The sequence below is a fragment of the Kwoniella dejecticola genome, chromosome 11 (assembly GCF_000512565.2).
Source record: "Kwoniella dejecticola CBS 10117 chromosome 11, complete sequence".
In the NCBI taxonomy this organism is placed as follows: Eukaryota; Fungi; Basidiomycota; class Tremellomycetes; order Tremellales; family Cryptococcaceae; genus Kwoniella; species Kwoniella dejecticola.
The window spans coordinates 883,257-896,227 of NC_089311.1; the positions used below are offsets into that span (position 1 = coordinate 883,257).

A 12,971-nucleotide genomic window follows, 5' to 3' on the forward strand; every position below is an offset into this window, starting at 1 on the left:
GTACGGGCGCATGCATCACGATTGTAAAAGTGGTATCCATCGACTACGGCATTCAAGCCTTGCTGACTCGTCCCACCGTAGGCTGCCATCGCTGCCAAGGAGCGTTCTTCTATTGTGATCGACAGCTTGACCCACGGATTCGATAGCGTCCTATAATCAGCGATGCTTCCCTTCCAGCGACTTACGATGTAGGCCTGAAAGACTGAATGATCCGTATCCGGAATCCGCGGCAGGCGATCGAGCCATTGAGTGCTGCTCTTCAGATGGTGCAGCGCATCTTGGCGCAGTCGATCCTCCTGGGTCGTTGTGTGTCAGCGATTATGCTATCGTTGAGTCGCTGAGCTGTGGGACTCACAGGCAGATTGCTCAGAGCCTTCCTCGATGAGGTGAAAACCTGATACTGTGGAATGACGCCAGTTGTAACCTTCTTCCCATTGGGCAGATAAATCGGCTTCAAAGCATGCTTGTGACGCAGGTTGAATTTGGCTCGCGAACGCCGATCATCTCCCGTATATGGTGAGACTAGCTCATGTAACTGAATTGTCAGTCCATTCGTTGATGGTCTCAAACTCACCAAAATTAAAGCGGAAGATATCTCCTGCCATACATTGGCCCAGATTGACGCTTTAGAGGTTGATCCTCTGCAATAGTGGTTTCTGGATCGCGTGACTTGCTGAATCCACCACCACAGCTCTGGCTCGTCGCCCGGCGTGACAAGATCCAAGTCGAGAGCCGCCAATTCAGCTTCCAGCAGACAATCCAGTCGGATGGAATGCAAGACCTTTGCCGAAGCTGAGAGATTTGTGTACTGAGACAAGTATTCTCCCATTGCTGCACGTTCGAGCCACTTGGAACCAAGGATGGTGAATGTTCGGCGCTGTCGCGAGCGATTTGAGAGGAATGCTGACGTGGTTGCAGACAAGTACTGGCAGCATTAGCGTTGGACGCAGCCAACACGGGCTCACACTTGATACCAGCCGCTTCCAAGCGGCCACCTGTTTGCTAGCAGCCAAGTCCTGCCTTTCAGATGCGTCGTCGAACGCCAGAATGGCGGACTCGACAGAGGCGTTTTCAGCGGAGATCATAGATCGGACCGCCACGTCATTCAGGTAAACGCCATTCTCCAGTTGATTGCATGCGGAGTCGAATTGCGACTGGGCATCAGCTCTCCGCAGCAAGAGGTCGGACTCACCTTGATCAGCGATCGGACGATAGATGGTTGCTGTACCTGGGACCAGCCGAGCCCGCGGCAGAAGAGCTATGCATCAGCATCGCCGTTATGAAGCCATCACTCACCTCCCAAGCATCCCACGATCTCTTCCCAATGACGACCTCAGCATTGATGAGCTGATCGAGCATGAGCCGCGTTTGCTGCCATGCGTTATCGGAGTCGGGATCCCCCTTTGATGGCAGGGGCATATTTTGGCGAAGGTACGACGGTATGCAAGGGTCGAAAGCTGCAGTCGCCTCTTTGGAAGGATTTTCTGCCATCTTGATGTCCTCGGCTGCCACTCGCATGACTCGCAGAAGCGAATGACGCCACTGTGGGGAGGTGAAGTCACACGCCAGATATTGCGTCCAGTTCTCATTATTAGCGTATTCTAGTGTTGGAAACACTTACCCTACGGCAGATCATCCTCTGTATCAACTGCTCTCCCCATGGATGGGCGACTGCAGATCGCGATCAGTCCATGTGAGGTACTGGTGACTCGGAACTCACTATTGTGCTCGCCAGTCTCAAGCCATTCCAGCGCATCATCAGCCAGACCAACGACATCTTCGATGGCATCGTTCATCCGGACAGGGACACCATAATGATCAAGCCAGCAATCCTCGCCATCGCGAACGTGTCCCTTAGCAAGTTCTGCGTATGCGAGATCGATTGCCTTACAGTATAACAAGGTGAATGAGCGGAGGACTAGCTGGATCAGACCAGAGAGCTCGTTATCGTGTGGATACCTTGATGGACCAGCGAGATGTTGAGGGTTATGGTAGAGCAGAGCTGTGTAGACAGATTGGCACAACGTTGCGCCGCGATACCATTCTATCTGAAGGAGACATAAGCGAAGGTCTTATAAGAGTCTCGCTCACAAAAATACCTACTTCCAATGCCATCATAGTATCCATCATCCAGCACACATCCTGTGGACTGACGCGAGATTGAGGATTATACAATGGAGAGGGCATCAATGTAGCGGAGAAGTTGGCACTGCTGTCCATCTTGTCGTCCATCATCTGCACCGCGAAGATCTATGAGCTATGTCTGAGCAACATGCAGATTAACCCACTTGAATAGCATTCATAGCATCCAACATCAACAGCTCTGCCGGTTTGGCCATCTTTGCATGGGGAAGCTCTAACACGGCGACATCAGTCTCTGTCCGCATTATCAAGGAGGTCCTCACTGACCATCGCATAGGGAGCTGAACCGCTGCGTGACATCTTGCATACTGTTGACACCAATGCCTTGTGGTATGACTATTTTTTGGCGTATGTATGTATACCTGAAGACAATAACAAACCCAAAGTCATGCATCATCTATAACCACTTGCATGGGGTCTCCATTCCCAACGAGTAAGACAAAGTCGCGTGTCTGGCAGGATAAAATGACATTAAATGCTGTAGGAATAATCCACAGACGCCAGAGTAGTTTTTGGTGCACCAGCCCAACAGCCAACACAACACGCTCACACCCACTACACCAACCATTTCCTTCTACAGTGCACCATCTTCCTTCACCCCGTTGAACCTTCTTATTCCAGTGACAACTTCCTCATTCACGGCTCTGTAACGCCTCCTTCACGAACATACACACTTACGGCCCGTCAACAAAAAAATGGAGAACCAAGCTACTTTCAAGTTGGTTTTGTGTGGTGACGGTGGTACCGTGAGTTGATCACGACTGGCTATCTGGTTTTCCTCCTGCTGTCGCGTCCCGTGTTTTAAGGCTCGTTAGCTATGTGTCTACATCCGCTGATTCTGCTCGGGACTCTGTAGGGTACGTTGATTCGTGATTTGGTCTATCATGTGGGACTGCAACTAACGCGATTGGTCGATCTTTGCCTGGGGCTCATGCAGGAAAGGTATGTCTCGTCAATCTGCTCGCCACCATGTGTAATCAACGCTGAATCACGGTTGCTCCTTCCTCGTAGACCACTTTTGTCAAGCGACATTTAACAGGTCAGTCTCCTCTCTCTTCGCCGCTTCCAAGTCCTCGTCTCCTATAGCAACGAGAATCACACTGACAGTCCCACAGGAGAATTTGAGAAGAAGTATATTGGTGAGTCGTCTACCCTGGTCTGCTTCAGAGTTGGAGCTGTCGTCACTTACCATACCATGTGATCAGCCACTCTTGGTGTCGAAGTTCACCCTCTGACCTTCCACACGAACTTCGGAACCATCTGCTTCAACGTTTGGGACACCGCTGGACAAGAGAAATTCGGTGGTCTCCGAGATGGTTACTACATTCAAGGTCAATGCGGTATCATCATGTTCGATGTTACTTCCCGGATCACCTACAAGAATGTGCCCAACTGGCATCGAGACCTTGAAAGAGTCTGTGAAAACATCCCTATTGTTCTCTGCGGTAACAAGGTTGACGTAAAGGTGGGTCATTTGCATTTATTGACCAAGTGCTAGGGCTAACAGTGATGCTCCTCACGCAGGAACGAAAAGTCAAGACTGGAAATGTTACTTTCCACCGAAAGAGTGAGTCCGACCTGTTCGCGTTGCCGCCATCGTCATCTTATCTCACTTCCTCTCCGAACTTGGCTGTTATTCCGACGTGCAGAAATCCGCTCACAATCAAAATCACAGAGAATCTGCAGTACTTCGAAATCTCTGCTAAATCGAACGTGAGCGGTTCTTTCTTTGTATGGCAGTGCCCGTCTGTTCGTCTCTAAATGAAATGGATCTCGCGTAGTATAACTTCGAAAAGCCTTTCCTTTGGCTCGCTAGAAAATTAGTCGGGTAAGTCCTGTGATGGATTCTCCACTTTGGGTCACACTTCCTTTACAGAAGCGGGAAACGTACTGATGACTTCATCAGCAACCAATCGCTCGAGTTCGTGGCCGCTCCTGCCCTTGCTCCCCCTGAAGTTCAAGTGGATCAAGCCCTCATTGCCAAGTACGAGGAAGAGCTCAAGCAAGCCGCTAATGCTCCTTTGCCCGACGAGGTATGTCGTTCTTACATTCTTTCCGGATCCGCTGCCACGCATTTTCCATCATCATTTTGCACATTGTGCACGACATCATTCCCATCCCTGTTGCCATAACCGTCATCGCTCTTGCACGCTGTCAAGCTTGGCGACCGGTCTCCCAGGACCTCGCCCTTGATATGCTCATGAGTGGTCACTATTTCACAAAATCCCTTCGGTCGCAACCGCATTCCCCTTGCGCCGCACCTCTACGACCCCTCATCGGCGCATGGCTAACTTTCTTCGGGGTGCTGACGCTACCCTTCTCTATATAGGACGATGCCGACCTTTAGAAAGACGTTCCTGTTCCTGCCCGTCTCATAGCATGACATAAGGATGGATCATAAAAGTCTGAGCAGCTTCTAAGATGTAGAGATTATATCCATGAATATACATTTGTCAATTCCTGCTGTGGTTTGCATTTTTTTCGGCCTCACTGAACGACAAGTGACCCGCGCACTCCTTCACGCGCAAGTCACGATAGACCGACTAACGCTAAGGAAGCGTCCGATACCATCTAGATGCTACCTCGACGTGGCAATTTTTGGTCGGCAGCTATGCGCAGGTCATCGGTGGTCAAGAGGTATCAGCTCGCCTTGCCAAACGTACATGATCCAAGTGTAGCGGATGATGATCTAAGCTCTGCAACTATACAAAACTTTCGCTGGACTGTCGGCTCTTGGCAAACATTGAGCTTGTATCCATGAGGTCAGGCACACCACGAGAATTAATGGATCTCGATGAGCAGTTGCGAGACAACTCTGCCTCGCCTCCCGCGACAAAAAATGCTGTGATTAGCACTGCTACCGATTCTCTGCTTCTGCGACGTTGGCGCGTCTGGTCAAAAGACCTTTGTAAAAGATGATCTGAGCATAATTGACAATATCAAATGTAGCCGTCTATAACACGAGAGCATTGCGCTTCTCATGGTGAGGCCTAGGGCAGAGGCAGACCGGCGACTTCGGCTCTCCCCTTGGTGTGACTGGCTTATACATGCGTGTAGATGGTCTCACCTGCCCTAGGTGACACGTAGGAGGCAGCCGGCTGATTTAAGTAATCTGCTGACATGAGATGACAGATAAATCATGAACATGGGTTCACTACCATATCGATGGTGCGCCGCTATATTTTCTAACTCATCGAGAAAATAGAGCACTCGCTCCTGTAGCATCTCCCCTCATCGTATTGCAGACAGTATCATGGTCGATCATTATCAGGCTGAAGATGAAACAGACAGAAGCTGTAAGATGTCGCTTGTTGTGTTAATGCTACATAATCGATTCTCTTCATTCGCTTCACCTCCCTCGTCACCTCCCCCATCACCTTCCCCAACCACCCAACCCCCAACCCCCGCCTCTGCGCCCCACGTCCTCGCCCCTTCATCCCAGCGCCCCGTCCCCTCCCCTGTTTGAACCATGTCGCTCCAACTTTGCATCGCACATGATCCCAAGCAATTTTTTTACTAGGATTGGTGGACTGGAAGTTGAAATCATTTCCCTTCTGAATCACATTGGCATTGTCATGAGTCATTCCTTGGCAAATCATCAATCATTTTGTCAGCTCATGGTCACAATTCCTCTTTTCAAGTACCAACACAGAGGCATACAAAACAAGCTTCAACAGAAAAGCATTTTCTTTGAGGGTTGATTATGTCTCCTTCAGATGACTGACTGTGAGATGCATTGCATTTTCATGAACTGATACTGGCAAAGGGAAAAGACTGGATTACAGACTGTTGCTGAAATTGGTCAATGAAAGGGTGCAACTGTCAAGCCATGTCAACACCAGAATACAAAACTCACTTTTGAATTGCATTTCTAGTCTTTGACACATCATCCCAATAATGGCATCATCAGGTTCTCTTTGGACAATGAGGCTGAATTGTTGTACAGCCATTGCTTGGTCTTTTCTGCCCCAGCTATTTTGTGATGACTGAGCTGTCATCACATCAGTACTAAGCCGCCTTTCATGATGGCTTGTCTTTGGTCATGACCTGTTTTCACTTGATTGTGAGGTAGGAAGCAAATGTTGGACTTATTGCAAGGTTTGTAGGATGTTAGGAATAGCTTGACTGATAAAATGGGTGGACATCAAGTTGCTTGAGCTGAAAAGAGATTGAGGATGAATTTGCGACTGGGTATACAGCCCTGTCAGCTCTTGGTGGAGTAGCCATACATATAGATACCAAAATCAAGATGGAATAGTCAACTTGCTCACAATGTCACCAGCGTACCATTTGAAGAATATCACATGGTCTGCACAATTTACTTGATACCGTCTGTACATACGACCTGTACAGGCAGCCTGCATATATACAGACCGGACGTTTGGCAATGTATGTGCAAGTACAAATAGGGCTTCTTCATGAATCTTCAAATTTGATGCTTTCCTTCTTCCCAAGGATCATCAATCTATCAATAAATCAAATTCTTTGGACGGCCAATATCACCACCTACCTTACAACACTCACATCTCTCTTTCACACTTGCTCAACGCATTCTGTACGCATGATCTCACTCCTTTTCAAGCCATGATGTCAAAGCTCGGACTACGTCAGACTTATCAATATGCAGTCCAAGCATATTCCAAGTCTTTGGCAAGCCACAGTCATATACCCTCAAAGCTTGTGAACTCTTGCAGGCCCTTGGTCTCTAGATTGGTATTTGAATCTTCGACTATGCTGAGCACCGGGGTTCTGACAGATGAGCAGGTTGATACCCTCCTGCATGAAATCTGTCATGGCCGAGTCAAGTCACAGCCGTTGCCTGTGATACAAGCCAACCAAATTGTCAACAAGGGATGATGACGATAAAACACATCCAACTCTGCACGACATGATGTCTGTTCCAAATATGGTGCACTGAGCTACAAATGTAACTATGTGGAATAGCAAGGTACCCAATTGTGAGTATCAGAGAGATCTTTGCAGACACTATTACACTGTCACAGTGAGAAACGGTTTCTGCAGTTTACGCATATGTTCACGTACACAGTCCACGCGAGCCACAGCAAGATACAAGATAGGTGTGAGAGAGAAACTAGACATTCCAGATGCGATTACACGTCAGTAAGGCAAACCCAAGCCAGGCAGGACATGCTCAATCACAAATTAAAAAAGTCAAAAGAAGTCAAATCATCATATCGAACCTCCTTTTGACTGTTGACTAATTGTGTAATGTAGTCCTAATCCACACTATATGGTTAGCTGCCATCGGAAAGCATCATAGTGTCATGAAACATGTTTTAGGTTAATGATCTTATGTGCAGTTGCTCTAGATAGCTACTCTATTCTTCTTTTCGGACAGCACTCCCTCTACACCATGTTCCGGAGTCTGACCCTTTCAATTCACCTGCTCTCAAAAGCACCTCTTAGTTTCTTCTACAGGCATCTCGGATACCTCTCAGGATTACTCTCAAACGTATCTCAAAAGCAGCTCGCAGAGTGTCGGAATACTTGATCTATTGCATTGTTGAATTCCACCAAACTCCGCTTATTGCCAAGCGCGCTTTGCATTCATTGTACAACCCAAAGTCAATTAAGCTTGTAACTCCATTTCTCTTTTGTACTTCTTTTTGTTCTAGCATCGTGTGTGCAATGCATACATCGACACAGAGTTCTCCATAAGATTTTGAGTAGCAAGTCTCAACTCCAGCCTTAAGTCTTCATGATATGCCCAATTATTTCGTCAACCCAGGGTTAAGAACATTTTACAATCCGTCCCGTGTTGACCTCAAGGATCACAAGACGAATAGAAAGTAACGGTTTACAAGCTTGACTTTGATGAGATGAACTCTGTTGGACTTGTGAACTGGTCAACAATGATGAACTTGCAACGTAGATGGATCCGGTAAGTTGAAGTATTGGGTGGTTCAGACGTATAGTGAGGATGGTGTTGGTGAGGTCAGGTAGTATGGTTCATAAATTCTTACTACAATAATATGTAAATCGTGTGTAACTTATGATAATTTGATCCATGGGGAGACAAACAGTTCCATAAGGGGGGTATTTATGCCTTTCTGGATCTGAGCTTTGCCGCCCAAAATCTCATAGACACCTCTACAAGCTGCTTTTGAGATGCATCTGAGAGACCTCTACACGCTGCTTCTGAGATGCATCTCTGAGATCTTCTTAGAGCACCTCTGAGATGCACCTGAGAGATCCTCTAAGAGCAGCTTCTGAGAAGCTCTGAGAGTAGGTTATCTCGAGTATCCCCATAGAGTTTGATGTTATATACTCAGATGTACGATATCCTATCCTACATGGCGGGGCGTATCATAACAGCAGACGATGTACTGGGGAATCTACTGCTGGCGGTTATTTTGACCAATGCTGCTGTTTGTCTTGTCTTTGACCATTGTGTCAAGAGAGGCTGGCTGTGGATTGGCTCAAATTGTGTCAAAAGCGTGCACTACATATGATGATCATCAAGGTCACAGGAGTCAAATGATTACTTGCCAATATCACAATGAGCAAAACTTCAACGGCAGCCTGGGCATTTCCCACAACAGCCTAGTCTCTTTTACCAAACACACAACACATCCAAAGTGTGATCAAGCATCCAGGAATTTCATATGATGCCTCAGCAGATCTTACGTATTGGAGTCAAATGCATGAAAAGTAAGCAACGCTGAAGAAATAGCACGATTTGGGTCAAATGCAAACAAAGTCAGGCCAGAGTCCAAGTATATGGCATTGGAATACACGCATCCCAATTGACTGAGCAGATTTTGACATATACATGTGTACAAACAGCTAATAATGGGAGAACAGTACCACTGTGATCTATCATTGAATGTTGCGTACTCTGCCAGTACCGTGCAGGCGCTGATTGTATGTATACCCACCAAGACAAGACTGGGGAAGAATGAGTTGAACAGGACAGAATGCTAAGGCTGATAAGAAATGCAACACTAAACATGCGTCATGTTGACAACCTCCTGGTCACGAGGAATACGAAAGACATTAGAAGAGATCCAATGATCTTAGAGGAGAATGTAAGGAAGCCGGGAGCAACTGGTCGAACTTGACCGTCAACGCGATATGGACCGGTTACGTAATGAATTAGCTTGAGGACCGGAATGTGAAGAAACGTGTAAAGCGACTATGTGGATCGAAGGAAAGGGGAAGATGTTCAATGGATCTTGACAAAAATCTATAGAACCTATTGAACACCGGTGGTTCCCAATGGATGGAGAAGGAGGCTGAAGCAGCAATACGGAAAGGGAGTTGCTGATTGGGTAGGAGCGATAGATCGAAGGGACTGGGCAATATCAGGAGAACGTGATATAGACTTAATGGATGGGGAAGAGGCTGGAAGCTGAGAAACAAATATGGATGGATGTCTACGAAACCAGGGGAGAGCGAATGACTTAAATATCTGAGCTAGACAGCAATAATCATAGCTATCCCCTTGGCAAATTTACTATTGTAGTCTTGTGGTATAAACAACGATAATAGTGCTATCTCCTGTGTATGCGACAGCTCCAATTACCTTGGCCTTGTTGTCTAAACCTCTATAAGGATCCTTTTGATTCAACCCAATTCCATCGAGTTCCATTGGTACTCTTTGAGATTAACGCATCCTAGAAGAAGCTAAGTGACGGCTGTGTTCAGGAACACCCAAAACAGGAGCTAGGCTAAATCATTGTGACAGCATGGTCCAAAACCTTGTCAATCTCCATCTATAGCCATTGATGATGGAAACAGGATAAGTGTAGGAATACTTCATGATAGGAGTTATCAAGTAGGCACAAAGAATAATTATATCAGATGTTGAAAACAATATCTCTGACAGATTTGATGTTCTGTGAAAAGATTGAATAAAGTACAAATAAAATATTGAGTTGACGTGTCAAGTATCACTGTGATAATTAGATAGGAGATACGGCTAACTGAGGTGAAAAAAAAGGTGTTGAGTGAAGTATCATTTCATCATCATCTTCATTGTTACCAATACCTTTAAACTAGTAATGTCAATGGACAATCATTTGAGATGAAGTAACAATAATGTAGGATTATGCTTGGAGACAAAGCACGTATACATGTGATGGTGACAAACAAGCGGCTGGGGCAGGATGTGAGATTAGCAGAAGGAGACTTAGGTAGATCTCTGCGTGACTATCAGACACGAAAGATGGCTGGTCAAGCAAATCAGAGTGCAAGCCTCAGATATATAGTTCTGACAGTTGCTCTGAAGCACGGTGCCATCAAATGAGCCTGAAAAATGGTACCTGACCTTTCTAACTACTTGACCAGTCCCTAGTGAGTTGTGATTGTCATGCAGGGAAACCGATGCTTTGGTGTAGTGGCCGTGAATACATATGGCCATATATGATGAATATGTATATCTTTCATCCTTCTCCCAAAAGCGCGATCGGGCAATGAGCGATGTTGACTACTCCGATGGATCTTCTTCGAGCTGCTGCCGTAAATTACACAGTCGTCCTTCCAATACCTGCCACCTCGACGATCCATGATCAGAGACGCTTTCACGCACCCTAAAAGCGAAGGGCGTACTCACACTGAGTTTGTCAATCAATCGAGAGTGTCTCCGTTCGATGTCTGAGGCCCGATGACCTGGCGGGGCAACACATTTCGGAGGCTGTTTTGGTCGAAGTAGTCCATGGGACACCCTGCTGTTGTCGCGGCAATTGGGCGTGGGCGTGAGTGGTATCCTTCCTTCGGGCATATCGATCATATGCTTCAAAATATTTCCAGGCAATTGTTTCTTGGCGCTTCGTTTGATACACTCCAGCATTTCGGCGAATGCCTGACGCTCTGTTTGAGGTCGTGATCTTGCTTGTGACTTGATTGCTGTGCCTCGGACTGATGTGTGCGGCTTTGAGCTACTCCACGCCGGTTCGGCCGGTCCACGGATCGGGGTAGCAAAGCTCCGCGGCGACGGGCATGGCAAACTTGTCGAATGAGGGTGGCACACGGAGGAGGATCCCTTTTCAAGGAGATTTGGCGGTATCTCCCAAGTCCATCCGATCCAGCGAGACATGAGCTGCAGATCCACCTGGCGGGGAACAGGTACTTGGACTACTTCGACGCTAGTGTCATCGGAAGACATGGTCTGGTCGAACAAATGGTTGAAAGTGAAATTGCTATCATTGTCAGTGCCATCATCGCCTGGGGGTAATGATAGTAGATCGATATGCTGTGGTTGCTCGCTGAACTCTTTAGCCACGTCTAGGTATGTCAGCTCCTTCAATCGATCATTAGAACTTACGTTGAAGCGGATGTCTCCAATCAACCCCGAGAAAGAAAGCGAGCGGTATCAGACAGGTCATGTTGCTAGCCCTTCGGTCTGGCAACTGCAACAGACTACATATCAGTGTCGCCCAGATGGCCTCTGACGTACTTGGTCAAGACATCGGAAATCTCCGGGCCAAGAAATGGTGGGAGTTGAAGCTCTCCCTAAATAAGACATTTATCAGTTCTTAGGCTGACAGTCTGCGGGCGCTGAACTTACACGAAATTGAGTGATCAGATTGTAAGTTTGCTGAATTGTTGGCGCCCAAAACGGGCCTTTGCCCGTCGCCATCTCGAAAAGCGATGCCCCGAGACTCCACCAGTCCACGCTCGAATCATACCCATGCGGGCTCACACCATGGGATACGTGGTCGATGGAGATATGATCTGAAAAAGCATTCTCGGCGTACGCGAGTATTTCTGGAGCGATGTAATCAGGGGTGCCAGCGGGCAGAAGACACTGGTCGTATGGCACATATTGTCGTTGGCCTGTGGAGACTTTGGGAAGCAATGACGCAGCGGAACCGAAATCCGTCAAGAGGAGTCGGCGGTCGCTAGCGATGAGGAAGTTGTGCGGCTTGATATCTCTGCCCGAAGCTTCAGCACAAAGTTCAGATGGATCGAGTGACCAGACCATACCTGTGAGCAAAGCCTTGGTCATGAACCCACTGGATGGCCAGTATCATCTGAGGCGACCAGTGGCTGAGCTCAGTCTCTGTCATCTGGCCAGCCACCGTCCCATCCGTTGACAAGCAGCAGAGACGGTCCCACAGAGATCCACATTCCGCGTACGTTGTTATCAGGGATATCGTCTGATCACTTTGAAAAGCAGCGATGAGGCGAGGCACCGGTCCCTGGGATGAGTGCCCAATGATATGCATATGCCGTTCGATGGAGAGGGACAGTTGCTGATTTGACAGATGATTAGCGAAGGCGAGTACGATAAGTGGATGGCACGTACTGGACCAGCGCGAGAGACTGCGCGTTTCTTCATTGTCTTTGACGCGTAAATTTGGCCGTTGATCCTACACCTAACAGCATCTACCTGTGCCAGGTATCAGCCGAGTCAAGGACAGCAAGTACTAGACCAGCTTACTACGCCGAATTGTCCATCGCCGAGGCGGCCAATGACCTCGAAGTCACTTGCATCAAATCGCAAGCTTTTGATGTTGTGTATGACTACATTGTATTCTAGGTCAGCACATGTTAGTCACTGTAAAATCAATACACTGACCATCGGGATCGACATGATCAATGTTCCCCGACCATGACTGCAGCAGTATTGCGTCCAGCGCAGCAGATCGACTCAGCTGGGACAAAGACGGAACCAAGAGGAAGTGGTAAGTGTTCTCATATTCGAATGGACATGGATGAAGTCGGAGCAGTTCAGTGAGAAGTTGGTGACGATGAGGGTAGGACGTAGGAGAAGACATGTAGCCATTGGCAAAGTGTCATGGATCCATACAAGGGAGTTGGAAGGAGCAACGAAGACCGATGCGAAGTAACTGGCTCGTACAAAC

At 47.5% G+C, this 12,971-nt stretch overlaps 4 protein-coding genes across 4 annotated transcripts; 1 reads left to right on the top strand and 3 right to left on the bottom strand.

Moving 5' to 3' along the window:
* Positions 1 to 52: 52 nt before the first annotated feature.
* On the bottom strand, positions 53 to 2,449 carry I303_108455 (uncharacterized protein; the record flags this gene model as incomplete). The annotated part of the gene is made up of 10 exons (XM_065969841.1): positions 53 to 109; positions 186 to 296; positions 356 to 877; positions 966 to 1,154; positions 1,297 to 1,542; positions 1,622 to 1,671; positions 1,721 to 2,048; positions 2,104 to 2,235; positions 2,289 to 2,356; positions 2,410 to 2,449. 10 exons carry the CDS (start codon positions 2,447 to 2,449, stop codon positions 53 to 55), a joined length of 1,743 nt encoding a protein of 580 aa, XP_065825913.1.
* A 388-nt stretch (positions 2,450 to 2,837) lies between these two features.
* Positions 2,838 to 4,489, top strand: I303_108456 (GTP-binding nuclear protein GSP1/Ran; the record flags this gene model as incomplete). The annotated part of the gene is made up of 9 exons (XM_018410492.1): positions 2,838 to 2,888; positions 3,154 to 3,181; positions 3,258 to 3,281; positions 3,348 to 3,607; positions 3,667 to 3,709; positions 3,818 to 3,855; positions 3,924 to 3,970; positions 4,049 to 4,175; positions 4,472 to 4,489. 9 exons carry the CDS (start codon positions 2,838 to 2,840, stop codon positions 4,487 to 4,489), a joined length of 636 nt encoding a protein of 211 aa, XP_018260301.1.
* Positions 4,490 to 10,591: 6,102 nt separating this feature from the next.
* Positions 10,592 to 11,489, bottom strand: I303_108457 (uncharacterized protein; the record flags this gene model as incomplete). The annotated part of the gene is made up of 3 exons (XM_065969842.1): positions 10,592 to 10,651; positions 10,718 to 11,376; positions 11,429 to 11,489. 3 exons carry the CDS (start codon positions 11,487 to 11,489, stop codon positions 10,592 to 10,594), a joined length of 780 nt encoding a protein of 259 aa, XP_065825914.1.
* A 34-nt stretch (positions 11,490 to 11,523) lies between these two features.
* On the bottom strand, positions 11,524 to 12,884 carry I303_108458 (uncharacterized protein; the record flags this gene model as incomplete). Its single annotated transcript, XM_018410491.1, has 6 exons — positions 11,524 to 11,616; positions 11,672 to 12,038; positions 12,091 to 12,359; positions 12,413 to 12,496; positions 12,548 to 12,630; positions 12,686 to 12,884. The coding sequence occupies 6 exons, from the start codon at positions 12,882 to 12,884 to the stop codon at positions 11,524 to 11,526; spliced, it is 1,095 nt and encodes a 364-aa protein (XP_018260300.1).
* Between the last annotated feature and the right edge of the window lie 87 nt (positions 12,885 to 12,971).